Raw genomic sequence first — 16,508 nt, 5'->3', positions numbered from 1 at the left:
GTTGTAACAGACTAGTATTGCACAGAGAACTGATATTGCAGAAATATCTTTGGACATGAAATAAATTTTCACCCTTTTGTAAAGCATTAAATGTTATTTTTAAAGAGTGAAATTCTATATGGATTAACAACTATTTTCATATACCATTTATGCTTCACTTACCATTCTAAATCTAATGAGATGTTTCATGTGCATAATTCCTTTGCAGTAGTTTTGTGGAAGCAAACTGTCATCCTGTCCTTTTATTATGGCAACTAAATCCCATAAATTTTTGCTGCCTCCTGGAGGCTAAAATTGTTAAGGAAGAAAAGAGTTGTATTACAGTAATGTTCAATAGAAAAACATTTGTCAGTCAATTCCCAGAAATAGCATTTCAGACCATTTCCATATTAGAAGCTTTACTATGAAGACATGAACTAGTTCAAGATACTACAACTTCTTCAGTCTTATTGAAGGCTGTAAAGATACAGCAAGGTCCATGAACATAAGTATTTGGTTGTGTGTAGACATAGTTGAGGGCTCACCGTTAGTTTTCCCCTGTGCTCCCAAAGGAATACAAGCTACCTGGTAGCTACTGCTGGCTTAAAACAACATTCACCTGCTGGGATGCAGGAGCTGCCCCAGTACTTGTTTACCATTTTCTGTAAAGCAAAAGTGTGGGCCAGTTAAAAAACAACTTAAAGGCCTGACTGCCACAATCTGGTTTACTATCTTAATATTAAATCCTAAAATAGAGACTTGAAGGTCATGAAGGTGATTTTTTTTTAAAATAAATTTTAAGCATTCTTATTGGTCTAACAATGGAATCAATCCTTCTGTAGAACTAGGGCAATGGTTTAACAGTCAATGAGGTCTAGAACAGAGTGAGTAATTAAAAGCTTTAAAAAAAAAAAATCATTAAACCTTTGACCTGAAGGAGCTTTATTAAGAATAACAGGATTACAAGTCTAGAAGTTCAATTACTTCTGAGCTGGTAAAAAGCAGAAGATCCTACTAGAAAAAAAAAAAAGACTATTCTCTCTTCTTACAGTCCCTTAAAGCTCTTACTTGACTCCCCAAAATTTAAGCACAACACTATTTTATGGACTCTAAAAGCACTGAACACAGCTGATCAAAAAAAGTTTTTGTTCTTGAAAAATTCTAATATTCTTATAGCAGTTTTATTCTTGAATCAACACAGGACATCAAAATGTATAACTTTTGTAAAACAAGGAATTCCATTAAAATATCTTTTTATTAAAACAGGAAATTTCAAGATTTGTAATTGAAGAATATTGTTTCAGCATTTCTAAATCATACACTTCTATTTAGCTAGTAATCAAAACAAATATTTTTGATTAACTATGTCTTTGTAGATCAGTGCATTGACTTAAATTACAATGGTGCTTGACACGAGCTGTAGTTCTAGGTAATTTTTGTCCTTGTTGTACCTCAAGTTCAGCTCTTATAGAGGTAAGCACTCACAGGGACCCAGTAGTTTATATTTTTAACTCAATTGCACAGAGAGGCTGCAGTGATTTATAGGAAATATTACTGTGCAATGGAGCAAAGGCAATTGATGGATACTGGGGCATGGGTCATCCAGATCCGCAGCTCCTAGAAGGTAGTACAGCAGTTTCGGCATAGATACTTGGGTAGTTCAAACCTTATCTGTAATGAGGGTGTCCCATATTTTCATTTTCTTCAATATAAAACTCTTGTCAAATCAAACTTTTACTATAGAAAATTAAATTATCTGACCTATTTCACTTTGTGAAAAATTGGTGTTCACAAATGACAAACAATTCAGTCATGGATATTTTTACATGCAGAACTGTTAAGAGATAGAATTTATTTATGCATGTTTTCTGAGCTCCCTTTAAGAAAGGGACAAAACAAGTGGTAGAGAAGAAAGAAATTTCAGTTTTGGAGATTGACTTCAGAAGAGAAATCATGCACACTGCCAACCTCCTTAAGTTTGCAGAATACTTACGGAAAAACATTCTGAAAACCACCTTAGTTTTTTTCCTCGAGGATTTCCTGTCAGTTTTTCCACTTCTTGCTTAATATCCCTGGAAACTTTACCACACAGCAAAGGAGGAGCACCAGATTCCACAGCACGATCTAACACACACAAAGATTTTTGCATGAAAATTTTAAAAAATAATAGTAACATACTGAAAATTAAAACAATGGTATATACAATTTACTTACCTGTATTTCCAATAATCTCATCCCAACATCTGTCTGCTAAGATATTTATTTGTAGAGGGTTTATAAGAGGTGTCAATGACCAGAGTCTCACAGTGGAGTCACGAGAGCAAGATGCCATAGTAAATGGACGACTAGGATGACACGTTAACCCTAGTAGAGAGGGCATTTAAAAATGTAGTCAAATGATTAAGTTTATCTAATAACCAGCTTGATTATTTTATAAATTTTAAAATATTTAAAAATGCATTTCAATACAAAAATAAAACAAAAATTTAAAATATTACCATATACATCTGCACCATGATCATAAACTGTGTCCAAACATGTTCCATCTCTTGTGTCCCAGACTCGAATTGTATAGTCCCAGCTGCCAGATATTAGAAGGTAAGGAATTTCAGGATTCCACATCAGTCCCCGTACTGGAGCTGTATGTCCACTAAGAACATTTATACAAGCATCCTGTGTATAATCCCATATTCGAACAGTACTGAAACAGGATAAAAAAGACCTATGTCCATCAAATCACCTACTGAAATAAGATTATCTCTCTACTTCAGCAATACTCTAAGCTTCAAATTTATCAGAATATTTATTTGCAATATGTTTATAGAAGTTGTAACAGGAATAAGAGCAGGTCTTGCACCCATATTTTTAGAGATAATATAAGCATGCGGTATCCTCCTTGTATCATTCCAGGGAATAACAGCTCTCAGTTACCAACTCCACTCTTGGAAAGCCTTTGGAATGTTGCATTGCTACAGCAGATGTGACAATTTTAGATAATTATCTTGCTGCCCAAATACTATATTAAGCTAACAGCAAAACTACATCTTGAATCTCAACAATGCAGAGATCTAGATTATTATATTATTCAGATTTTTTTAAGGTGCCAGCACCAGTACAACTAAAGATCTTAAGTTTCTCTTAGTCCTGCTTGAGGTTTTAAGTTTTCTAATAGTTCAGAAAGACACACCCATCATCAGAGCCACTGCAGAGGATTCCTTCTCTTAGGGGAGACCACCGTACATGAAACACTTTCGCAGTATGCCCCATAAAAACTTTCAGTGGCTGATCTGAGCTAGTCGCCAAGTAGTAAACACGAACATTTTTATCCTCACAACCAGTAGCTATCATATCTCTGCAAAATAAAAATAGTAAAATCCTCAGTCACTGGGATCATCAAAAGTAATTATATTTTATCAGTTTAAAAATAAATATGATGCATATTTTGTAATTTACTTAAAAAAATACCTTATTTTTGCTTCTCCCTTGTCTCTTTATGATGTAATTATTTAATTATCGATAACCCAATTATGTATACTAAATCAGAAGAAAACCTGATAAAGATCTATTAGTTGCAACAGGGAATAGTATTTACAGTACAGTCTGACCAAGCACCCAACACAACTATTAATAGAGTGAATAACTGCATAATTGTTTTTTGACAAAAAGTTCTCATGTTGTTATTAGGAATTATCTGCAAAATTAACATATATCATAGGATATTTAATTGCCTGTTATATCTTCAGCTTATCAGTCATTAAAGGAAGCCAATCTAAAGCCCTCTTTCTTGGTATTGAAGGTTTGCTTTTTTTTCCCCCATTATACGCTCAGCAGAGAATTTTTTTTTTCTCCCATCAATATGAAAAGATCCTCTTTTGAAAGTTAAGTCCTTGTCCTGCTCAACACATTAACATGGTGGGTGATGAAATATGCTACTGAGAATATACAGCTGCTACAGACATTCCCTGCTGTGGAACAGAAACAATTTCAATGCTCTAATATCACAGTAAATATCACATTTTAAATAACTTTGTGTTATTTTATTGGTAATCAATTTAAATAGTAAATATTATCAATACTTTGGATTAATTTATACTTACTTGTTGTTTTGACTCCAATCACAGCCAAACACTGCACCTGGATGTTTGTACTTGTGAAGAACCTTGCCGTCAATGGTTCGAATAATACTGAAACCAATTACAATGTAATATTATGAGGAAAAAAGCATTCTGAGTAGGCTATCCAAAAGTCAAGTTTGATTCTGTGCAGATAAGCCAGATAGCAAAAAATGTATACAGAAAGAATATGAGAAATCTTTATTCCTCCAGCTTCTCAACTACAAGGCTAACTATATATTTCCCAATAAAACGTTTAATTGGACTTCAGAGTCCATGTTCCTTCAGAGGGGCTGTAAAGTGGTACTTCCCTCCCTTAAAGGATACTTGTAGCCCAAAATCTAAGTTGTAGCTATGTGTTTAAGGTACAAATAGATAATTAGGGATTAAAAAACCCAACCAACCAACCAACCAAACTTGATTGATTTCTAAAATTCATGCTCTTAATGCATTTGAGCTGAAATAACATGGGTAGCAAAGGAAAAAAATGAGCAAGGATTGAAAAATGTACCGAAATACAATATATGTAAAATTGTTCTCAATGGGCATGTGCAAGTTTTTACAAATAAGCTATTTTACTCCTGTAATAGTACAATTGCAATTACTTTGTTCTAAAATAGTGATTCCTAGTCCTTGAAACAACACATTTAAAAAGAAAATAAAAAATGAAGTAAAGTGGGATAGCTTCTGAAAAGTGTCCTCCATATCTACAGATAAGAACCTTAGAAGAATATTCTCGATAAAAATCAATACTCAGTTTCACTATCAGTGTGTCTTAGACACTATTCTTTTTGCAATAATTTCCTTTATTTTTTTCTTAAAATAATGAAAAATCTATCCTAACAATTACAGGAGATTAACATAATCCAAGTTTTGGCCAGTTAGAACAGGTTTAAAATTAATTACTGATAGTGCTGTCAAAGTTTACTAACTGAAGAAGTGCATTTAGCAATTTTTTTTTTCTTCCAATAACACTCACCAAAATCCATCACTGCTGCAGGTTGCTATTCTTTTGGAATCTTTATGACTCCAGGCAATGCAGAAGATTCCATTCTTTCCATGCTTCAAAAAATGCAAAATACCTATCAATAAGAAATAATTCACCCCTTTTTTCTCTCATCTATTGACTCATTTTTTTAATTTTATCCTCCTATGGGCTTCAGCCCTTTGCTGCCAGTAAAGTGTACTGTACAAAACCACATTATAATGAGTCCCGAGTAGAGCTGGGATATTTGAGAATCCAAGTCCAAAAAATGGGGACTTAAAAGAGACAGTAAAACTACCACACTCTCCAGCATCCAAGAGACAAAACTGGGTTAAGTTGAAGAATGAGCAACCCATAACTATATGAACCTGAAGCCTGAATAAATGTTAGCTACTTGTTGGAATAACAAAGTTAGTGGGCATGAATAGTTGTGGTATGTGAAAACTTAAGTGGGATGTGTATCAGGACAAGTGTTTGAGAAAAGATGTTTAGTGCAAGTGCAAATCTTCTGAGTGTTGGAACTCGGGAACTCCTGAATGTGTATACATATATATATATGTGTGTTTTCTGCCCACCCCACCCCTCCATCTCTGTCTTAAAGAGCATCCTTTGTTCTCTGAAGCCGATGCCCAAGTTAATTATGTCTGTATAATCTGAAGATTACAGCTATTTACTAAGAATACATGAAATAGTATAGAATACTACAACACAGTATTAAATAGCTCCTTCTACCAATAACAACTGTGCTGCTGTTTCAGGACTTGCAAATGTCTGCACAGATTTCAGGTAATACAAGGCAAACAAAATTCTAAAGGCATACTGTTTAGTGTGCTGCAAAATGGAGCTGTATTGGACTAGACTCCAGGAACTGGAAATTTTTTTCTGGGTCTCACGTTTGAAAATACTGAGCGTAATTTTGCATTTTGATACTCAGTTTAAAGTCTATATGTCTAAATACACTTGCACATTCAAGAAAGAATCAGCTATGCTTTTGCTGTGTATCACTACAGGACAAATTTTAAGATAATGGAGACCATCCGGTGCTTCATCATTCTCATGTCACATACCCAGTCTGAGAAAGTAAAAATACTTCTGCCTCAGATATAAACTGGCACATGCATAATTCTTTCTATAGAATTTTATATTCTAGCACCTTTTAAAAACATATGAACTTAGACCCATCTTTATTTATTGACAGTAGAGGGAATGACTAACTTACATTTCAGATAGTTAAAAAAAAATAAAAATCTCATCTTACCTCACTGAATCTGGTTATCATTTTGCCTTTTGGGACATCCCAGATGAAGCCACCATTTCTGGATGTTGCACCTGCTATGCAGTTCAGATCTCCTTTAGAGAAAGATATTTGTAAGATATCATAATAAATATAAGATCAAATTATTGTTTGACTAATATGTTTCTACTTTATATTCAAGAAGTGTAACATAAACAGAAGACATCAATGGCACAAAATCAAGAGCTTTTCATAGTTTAAGGCCAGCATTTGATACTAAGTCACATCAATTTCAACAAAAACCTGACCTGCTTTTCTACATTCCTATTTGAGGAAAGGGCAAAATAAAAGTTGTGTTGTTGCAAAAAGTATTCTCAACGCCTGCTGAAAGTCTTGCAGTTAGGGTGACAAGAAAATAATGTCCATGATGCATATGACTCAAACTGAAAAACAGATACAATATCCATGTTTCAAGATTAAAGTTGTAGTAACTGGAGCATTTTCTTTTAAAGTTCCCTAAGTACTAAGACAAATCAGGGAGAATGTGACAGAACATATAACAGTTCACTGTTTTCTTAATCTTGCAACACTGCAGCACCTAAAGCCATCAAGAATGTACTTGAATCTGTAAACATGCTCTACAGGGTGAAAAATCTGAATACGTGACTCCATAGTTAGAACCTGAAAACTGAATTCAGGCTTAATCCAAAAGCCACCAAATTCTCCTCACCACAGTGACCCTCTATCCCAATATAGCTATGCTTTTCCTAAATAGCTATATGGCACATTTATATATCAGTTTTGACTGTTATTTTATACCTCACTTCAGAAGCAGAAAAGACAATCTGTGCAGGAGAAGTTTAGAAAGGTACATATATAAGATGGAAAGAGATTCAGGTAGGAGAATGATAGGGGGGAAAAAGGAAAAAAAAAGAGTAATCATTATGTTCAAAGGTATTTTGAGACAAAATACAATTGGTGGCATGCATCAGACTATATATTAGGAATTAAGATAAATGATAGTAGAAGGTGGAGAGGAACTATCTAGGAGCAATGGATGTGAAAGAAGCAAGAAAAGTTCGGTCTGGGATGGACTGCAATTTTTGGACAGGATGGCAAAGAACAGAATTTGAAGCACATGCTTCTAAGTAGCTTAAATTTACTTAAAAAAAAATTAGAATACAAGACTTAAAAGGCGTCCCCCCTCCCAGTGAACAAACTGCTCTTTCAATGTGAGATACCACCACAAACTGAATTTAAATTTCAAAACAAAACAACATAAAAGAAAATACCATATTTCATATTGCCATAATTTCCATAGAGCAAGACAAATTATCCATAAAGAGGAACAAGGTGCAAGAGATTCTTGAAATTTAAAAAGTGCAAATTCATTTCACATATGCAAACTACATTAAGCTTCCCATCACAATATTTTTTCCTGTCAGCTATTATTTCTTAGAGTTTAAAAGCATAGGAGAGCAAGTCAGTGAGATGAATTTAGAATGTTTTAAATTGCATCTGCTGTCCAAAGAATTAAAACACAAGAAAGCCCACCTGTCATCAACTACTGACATTAGTAACTATCAGAAATATACACCCAGGTTCACTTAAGTGGGTTGCAGAACAGTTTTAAGGAGAAAATTTCCCACTGACTTCAGTTACTTCTCTAATAAAAAAGTAGACACTTTGCAGAAAAGGTACTCATTCTAATACAGTAAAAAACAGAGCTCTTCAGTGATTAAAAACCTACACAAAGGAGAAAGAGAAAGAACAAAACTCATATGTTCCACTTTTTCAGCACAAAATGGACTCTGTATTCCTTTAACCAGCTGCTTCCCATGCAAAGAAAGCCTTTCCATTGTCTGCATAATGTAATGCTAGAAAGGCTCTGGAAATTTTCATCCCTTCATTTTGACTCAGTATGAAGTACTGAGATCATCCCTCATAAGGGTAAGCCTCAACAAGGCCTGAAGCATTGAATTCCACAAGTTTCACAGATAACTGCTCAGTTATGTTCAAACCCTTCTATCTAAAACCAATACTTTTAGAACACAAATTGCTGCTAGTCAATGCTACTTCAAAGAACATTTAGACCTAAACCAAAACATTCTTACCTGGAGCCCAAGAAAGGGAATAAATAACCCCCTCATTACCAGGAGATGTGTAAACTGCTGTTAAAGTATTTATGTCCCAAACTTTTATTGTGCCATCAAATGAAGCTGTAGCAAGAAGATCAGGGTTATCAGGTTTGAATTTGCAATCAAAGATGGTCTCAACATGTCCCTTAAATGAAACAAATATTTAATCCATTTTTATTACATTTGATTTTTTTCAGAATTCCAAATCTAGATCAAACTCTAAAATACTCCATATTATAACCTGTCAGATCAAGTATCAGTTCCAAAAAATCCAGCTCAACAGTCAAAATTAAAAGGCATATACCAGCTTGGACTATAATCCTCGTCCCATTCATAGATCATTATTAAAGACGGAAAAATTCTGCCCTGAAACAAGGTGATGCAATGCCAGGGACTTGTTACCATTTTCCATTGGAACTGATTTGCTAAAAACCAGAATTAAAAAAGTTAACCAAGAAAAACTAATTTTCTAAAACAGAATAATTTTGCCCATTAGGTATAAAGTATCTGACTGAAAAAATAAAACTCTGTACGTCGATCATGTTCTACAAGTTTTCTAGTATTCCATTGAGTTTTCTGTGTTCTCAATACAGTCTATGCTCTAATGCTGTTTAAACTTTAATCTACTATAAATTTCACATGTCAATTACTTGTTTTCTAAGACATGCATTTGTAGAATTTAACTTGACACGTACACGAGAAACAGATAATATGTAATAATTTTTTTAAGCCTCAGTTGCATTACAGGACCAAAAAATGGCAAAAGAACACCAACCAGCAGCCTCTATTCAAACACGTGTGGCAGCACAGCTGAAAATTATTCAAGTTTTTCCAATGAAAAGGGAACAGGGATGGAAAGAGGAAAAGAGAAAAATGCTCAAGAATAACCAAAACCCAGTGAAGAAGAGGCTCACCTAATATGTGATAAACCCATTTTTGAATTTTTGCTTCAAAGAAGATATTATAGTGCTGCAAAGACTTAATTCTCCATTTTTTGCTGTTAGAATAAAGTGTGTAAGCCAAATAAACTCTCATTCCAAAGACAGAGATGAAACGTACCAAATCTCTAAGGAAATCCCACTTTTTGGCTCCTATGTCATAAAGCCCCACTCCACCATCCATGAAGCAACACACAGCATGACCAGGAGGAAGAGAAAATGCCTGGTTTTGGGTTAAAGTTGGAGGAGGAACAGCCTCACTTGTTGAGGATGTATGGCGATTTTTAGTAGGATACTGTGATGCACATGCTTAACAAAATAAAGCAAAAGATATAAACAGGTAAGATTATTTTTAACAATTATTTGTATTCCAATGAGATTAAAACCAAAAGAAATGGAGAATTCCTGTATGAAGCCTGGTCTACTAAAGAAGGACCTTATAAATTGCTTGATCCTTTACACTTTTGTCTAGTCCACTGGCACCAGAGGGTACTTTGTTTAATTAAGAACTACAGAGCCAACAGAAACTTACAGAGATTGACCCAGATATAACAAAATTCACAAAGAAGATTTTCTTAACTTGCAATGAATAACAGTAAAAATTAACTTACACTTTTTCTTTGGAGGAGAACTTAGCACATGCAAACAATGGAAACCAGTTTTCTTCAGTTTAAAATTATCTATAGGTGTTGTACGAGAAACATTCCAAATACGTAACACACCAACCTGAGAATCTGAAGTTTAAAAAAAATACAAAGCATTTTTTGAAAAATTTATTTTCTCTTCTTACTGTATACAGAGGTATGCATTTTAAGGACTGATTTAAGCAAAGATACAACAATGAATTAAACTTAGAATTCTAAGTAGAATTTTATAAGCAGGCACTGTCATCTCCATGCTAGTATCGCTATTAACAACAATAATTATTAGCATTAGTTATTTAAACTTCAGTAGATAAACTCTGTGGAACCTCTCTCATTATAAAACATTCTCACAGTCTCACTTTGCTTATTCATTAGTTCCTCAACTTAAGCACTAACATCTATGGTGTAGGAAACAGGCAGAAAATAAGATTATTATTATTTTTTTTAATCCTTCTAAAAATAGTGAAAGAAAAGCTGGGGATATGTTGAAGAAAATATTATTTAGTATAAAAATATTTTAAAGTCACTTGTTTACGTACCCAATAAGTAAAAAATAAGTAAAAACTACTCAATGTAGTTTTCTGTTCTTTTCTACAGTTTTATGTATTTTTATTTTGTACAACGCATGTATGCTTCTATTTGTAGAAATGTTACAAAACAGAAGGATCAAACTTGAAGTATCAGTTTTGAAGACTCAGTCCTATATTTATTACCTTTGTATAAATCAGGAAATAAAAGGCTTACCTCCAGTTACAAACATCCCAGGTGCGCTAGAAACCCAGGCTAAACACTGAACAGATGCTGCTGCACTGGGAAAACTAAAAGTTGTGATACAGGACAGAGATTCAGAATCAACTAGTCGAATACCATTATGTAAATTAGCCACAAGAAGGTAGTCAGTTGACAAAGGGTCCCATTCCAGCGCTGTAACTGGATCCTCTTCATCTGTTCCTTCAAGAGGCTCTGGTCTTAAGACATGTTTCTGATTTTTAGAACCTTTAAGAGCCCAAGAAAACAGATTATTTCAAAATGAAATCAAGTATATCCTTCCAATAGTTACAAGGTTTGCAAACATCATTTTTGTCTCTCCCTGAAATTTTTAGTAGCCTGCTCTACTGTCTGCACCAGTGAAACTAATGAAGCTGGCTTTACAATATTTGACTTAAAGTAGTTCTGGCTCCATCCGATCCAACTTTCTTTTTAATACAGCAGAAAATAGAAACAACTGACAGGTTTATTAACATGATTTTATGCTAAAGAAAAGTATGTTAAATCATATAGACTGTCCTAACAGTTTCCATGAGTAAAGGTCTGCAGCGCAGCCTAAGTGAATCTGCATACCACAGCAAATACAGGCAAAATAAAAGCAGTATGAACTAGGAAAAAAAAAAAAAGTAGCAGTCAAAAAAGTCTTTATGAACAACTGCTTTCAGATTTTTCTCTTCCTAAAAACTATGTGTGCAATTATGAAGCATTCATAAAGCTACCAATTACAAAAGTCATACGAATTCTGACTATATATTGCAAACTAGAAACCTGCAGTTGATAAAATATATAACTTGGATAAGCCTACATTTTCAACTATATCTGAATGTTAAGACACATATTAAAGTCAATTATGAAAGTGTAACTACAGTAACGGTACTTACATTTTATTATAGTAATATAATCTAATTTTCAATATTACCTAATTTTGAAACATATTTTAATTAATTTATCTGTTCACCAAAGTTTTTGTGACCTATTCTTAAACACATCTATGCTTTTATCTAAACAAATTGGCTTTTTCTAATACAGTAAAGAAACTAAGTTAAAAGAAAACTAATACTGGTCTCTGTTCTTTCAAAGTCATTATGATTACTCCAATGCCATCGTCTTAATTACAAGAATACATTCCTTTGAATTATTTGAATTTCAATTCAGATTTCTTATGGCATGGAATTCTGGGCTTTGAATGACAGCTCTACAGTTGTTCTTCTTGAAGGCATCTGAATTTGTTGTACTAATTTATCCCATATAGTAGAATTTGATACTCAGTTCTGACAATTAATTTTTAAATAGACCTCTGCAGATCAGTGATTTTTTTTGTTATATAAAATCAAATAAAAATCCTATTTGACTAGAAAGTTTTTTACATCCATTTCATTAAAAGAAGTGTGTTCATGTTTAAAAAACACTTAATATGATCCAACAGAAAGTGTACTACTTGAATAATTTTGAGAAAGTCAAATTCTGACCAGTTTAAAAACAAAAACCTGAAAAGTTCATTTTTAAAAGCCAAAGTGCAACATTTCCTTTTCAATTCTAAATAATTTATTAAGCAGAAGTAAACTGTTCTACATAAATCCAGGATTTTCAGTGAAAGAGTTGTGACAAAAATTCTCATCCAGCCGTGTATAAACTTTCAACTTGTTATTTCTCTGTTGGAAACCAAGAATCTTCTATAAGTTATGAACAGGAAATAAATTTTATGGTTATTTTATTTTTATTTTAAAATTATCTTAATGAATATGTCTATTCCAATAATAATAAAAACTATCCTAAACACAGAGACAGGTAAATTTTCTGTGACAATCTAAACACAATTTGAAACCGATGCAAGCAGTTTTTTCCCCAGTGGTAAATACAAAACTGCCACTGCTGCTATCTTTTTTAGCCAATATTGTATTTGCATTTGCAGAACATAATTCTGACACTTTAAATCCTTTTCCTATTATTTCTATTTTCATATTCAAATCATTCCAGACAAACTTTATGAAAAGACTCAGTTTTGGTATATTAAAACAGATTTTCTTTTCCCAATGCCAATGCTAATTGAGTCAGCACTACTGAAGCAAGGGAATCTATTCTCTGTGACATCTTGAGTGACAACTTAGTAGCGTGAACTGAAGGAAAATAAATTTTGCATAATACTATGTAAAATTAACACATTACTTAAAGAACAATTTTTCTCTCAAAGTTGAAAACCAGTTTTTTACTGGCGGAAAAAGAAGTAGCTAGAAAAAAAGAGAAATATTCCACTTAATAAAGATATCTGTCTTTGTAGAAAACTATTTATGAGAGAGAGTTAAATTTTAGCTTCAACTAAAGCTTATCAACAAGACACCTTGATTAGCAGAGCACTGGACTATTTATGAAGCATGCACAAATGTGCTTGGTGGATTTCAGACATAAGGAGATAAATATTTTCCCATGTAGTCTTTGATAGAAGCAGATCATGATGATAATATGAAGCATGACATGAAATTCTACCTGTAAAAATGCAGAGGAGTCTAGAATATGAAGCAGAGGAATCTAGAACAAATGCAAGCAAAGAGACTAAGAGAAAGATTCAAGTCCATTCAGAAGAACAAACTTGCTGGGAAATACTGTTCAGCAGATCATGGCTGTTATCATTCCCTAAAAAAACCAGTTTATTGTACTTGTAGAAAATTCCAGTGTTATCTTGGTCACAAAAGGGAGAAGATATAAAGAAAATGCTCTGTGCTTTTAATCTAAGAAAACATATTTTTGTGATATGTAAGGATTAGGAACACTATGAGAACAAGTTTTATATATGTGTATACATTATAAAGCCTAAAAAGTGCAGAATTACAGACATATACAGAGACAAAAATAAGAGATAGAGAGATAAAAATAAATATTTTAGTCTATCAGTTTTTACCTGGCTGAAAAATAGATAGGCTTCCATCAGTATGTCCAAATACCACTTTTCCTTTTTTCTTTGGATGCCATCTAAACAGACTGATATCTGACAAGAAACTGTGTGCTTCTCTGTGTACAGTTACCCCTCTGTCAGGTCCTGAGATAGTCCAAATGTACAAAGGACCTCTGTGGGACACAAATGCAACTGCATCAACTGCATTCCAGCACCAGCTAAGTGAAGCAGGAATTCCTGAAACATACAGGTAAACCTTATAAGAACCAGGATATAAAATTAAGTGTATCACTACTTGACTCAGTATGAGCAATGGTCTTGAAAAGCTGTAAAAATAAATATTCTTTTACATAAAAATAATTAGACTGAAATTTAGACAACTGTGTGAACATCTTATGGTGTAAAAGTAAACTAAACATATCCATAGGCAGGAAATAGAATTAGTTCCCAAATTATTTTAATACTACTTTGATGGGCTGTATTTTATGATATCTATACTTGATTTCATTAGTGCCAAAGACAATCACACATGTGAAAGAGGAGAAGCCTGATCCTGTAAATGTTACTCTCATTCATTCACAATTCCATTCACCATTATGTTTTACTGTGAATTATTTGCTACTAAGCTGGTAAAATATTGAAAACTTTAAGATGTTTATTTTTGCAAAACACAATTAAATTTAATTTAGACATAAATATATCTGTGACAAAATTGGAAAGCTATCTCTGTAATCAAAGGGAACTCTTAATAGCTTCCTTCTGGATATATGACAATTTTTATTCAGGTGCCTAACACCTAACTGTAGGCATTCCAGTTTAAAGATTTTGACCTTAACATCTCCAATCCTCACTATCCTTGTAATTTAATAGTGTGCTTCTGAAGGAATAAATGACAGTAAGACAAATTCCTCAAGCTGAAAATTCAAACCTGTTATTAGACACTTTAATATGACAGTGTCAAAGAGTGTAAAAGCAGCATTAATTGTTAAACCTCTACCAACTGCTTAGAATTTACTCTATATCAAATATTTCTGATGCCAGTGGATGGAAAAGCTGTATGGATCAAATAGATCTCCATGTGTGAAATACCTTTTGTATTATCCAGCTTGGCCACAACCTTCTGTTCAGTCACATTCCAAATAATCACTAAACTATCTGCACTGGCACTTGCAAACATGTCAGAATTGTGGGGACACCAAGATATGGCTGTGATTGTCTTCTTATGCTCAGACATAATTGCCCGGAGCTTGAATTCGTTGTATTGGTGATCCAGCTAAACAAAAATAAAATTCATTTTAGAAATGCATCTTTCATAAACTCACTTTAAGTACTGTTGGGTTGGAAATAGTTCATGTAACAGTATTAGATTTACAGATGAATTTATAGTGGATTTAACAATTGTCAGTACCTGACATCTCAATAAGTTCTCATACATTTGACCTGGACAGAAAAGTTGTTATATATTCAATTAGCCCAACCAGTATTAACATAGCCTATCCTCCTTTCACTTATAAACTATTATATTCCATTAATAACTTCACTCAAACCCAATTCTAAAATGCTTTATTTATAGGCATAGTAACAATCATTTAGTAATCTGCAAGGGGTGAAACAGGATAGGATATGAAAATGAGTTTGCAATCCTTCTCATTTCTTAAATCACTTAGTACAAATAAAAAAAATAAAATGCCCAAACCTGACACAGTAGATTTTGTTTATTTTAATCCTACTAGAGGTATAACTCATGAAGTTAAACTAAGCATATCCTTTATTTCCTGACATATTTCTCAGTTGCGAATTTCATGTCACAGCATTTCTATTTTTTTGTTATGCGTTGATGCACAGTAACTGCAAACCCCAGAAGATCATGGCAATGTGCAGTTCAGCAATGAAGAAAGTGATAACTTGTTCCAAATGAAAGAAAGGTTGGCAACTGAATCTACAACTCTGCACAGTGGCTGAAACTGCTTCAAAAGATTGCTGTTACACTACAGCTTCAAATGAAACCATGGAGCTGCTTAATTTCTTTCTCAGAACCCGCTCTTCTATCACTGCACTTCTTTCAACTCAAGTGTTTGCTGGACTGAGTGTCTGTCTCTTAAGACTAGTTCTTTACACATACAACTTCAAATATAAAGTTTACATCAATCTTTTGCACTAGTTGTAACAAGGAGAAAAAATAATTTGGAAGGGGTATCTTGAATGGAAGATTGAGCTTTACATAGACATCTTCTCAGCAGCAATCATACTTCAACAATCATCTACTAAAATATTGCAGAAACATTTACTGAAAGGGTTCAAAGTGAGATAAACAACAATATAAAAATGTAAGTAGTCTGTTAAAGAAAAATAATCCTACCTGATAAATATAAATAGCAAGGGTAGCACAGTAGGCAAATCTGTCCCCACTAGCAGCACACACATCCTTGTTCCATGGCTGACACCCAGCAGCTAAAAGTCCCACTTGTTTCACCTGTGACATTTTTGCCTTTAAAAGAGAAATTCATTAGACAACAACAAGATGACAGAATGTTAAAGAACAGAATAATACATTTTTGTTCCCATAAATAACATAAACAGATGTGCCTCAAAAATATAGCTACTCTTTATGTTTTAACAGCAACATCTTGTGTTCATATGGTACAAATGAATGTAGCGGAAATAAAGCCAAGCAGCTGTTCACAGGCTTCAGTGCTACACAAGAAAGGGATTTTAATACCATTCACAGAAATCCATTTGGGAGAAAAAAAGGGGGACAGCACACGAAAAATTGAATAGTTCTTGATTTGTACTAGCTGAAGCTGTTCTTCATCACTTTAA

At 33.5% G+C, this 16,508-nt stretch overlaps 1 protein-coding gene across 2 annotated transcripts in view; it reads right to left on the bottom strand.

Annotated features, from left to right (window-relative positions):
* The window catches only part of WDR17 (WD repeat domain 17), a 33,043-nt gene extending 16,873 nt beyond the window's left edge, over positions 1-16,170 (bottom strand). For both annotated transcript variants that reach the window (XM_010083796.1, XM_010083797.1), the window contains exons 1-16: positions 16,048-16,170; positions 14,778-14,961; positions 13,695-13,925; positions 10,775-11,026; positions 9,998-10,120; positions 9,900-9,913; positions 9,508-9,681; positions 8,425-8,593; positions 6,335-6,426; positions 5,071-5,153; positions 4,077-4,163; positions 3,167-3,331; positions 2,478-2,680; positions 2,194-2,343; positions 1,973-2,103; positions 163-288 (exon numbers count right to left, since the gene is read on the bottom strand). In XM_010083796.1, the coding sequence (XP_010082098.1) occupies positions 163-288; positions 1,973-2,103; positions 2,194-2,343; positions 2,478-2,680; positions 3,167-3,331; positions 4,077-4,163; positions 5,071-5,153; positions 6,335-6,426; positions 8,425-8,593; positions 9,508-9,681; positions 9,900-9,913; positions 9,998-10,120; positions 10,775-11,026; positions 13,695-13,925; positions 14,778-14,961; positions 16,048-16,170 (2,307 nt within the window). The remainder of the gene's footprint in view (positions 1-162; positions 289-1,972; positions 2,104-2,193; positions 2,344-2,477; positions 2,681-3,166; positions 3,332-4,076; positions 4,164-5,070; positions 5,154-6,334; positions 6,427-8,424; positions 8,594-9,507; positions 9,682-9,899; positions 9,914-9,997; positions 10,121-10,774; positions 11,027-13,694; positions 13,926-14,777; positions 14,962-16,047) is intronic.
* Between the last annotated feature and the right edge of the window lie 338 nt (positions 16,171-16,508).

The sequence above is a fragment of the Pterocles gutturalis genome, unplaced genomic scaffold (assembly GCF_000699245.1).
Source record: "Pterocles gutturalis isolate BGI_N339 unplaced genomic scaffold, ASM69924v1 scaffold9140, whole genome shotgun sequence".
Taxonomy (NCBI): Eukaryota; Metazoa; Chordata; class Aves; order Pterocliformes; family Pteroclidae; genus Pterocles; species Pterocles gutturalis.
Note: the sequence above shows the minus strand (reverse complement) of the source record. Positions and strands in the feature narration are given on the sequence as shown.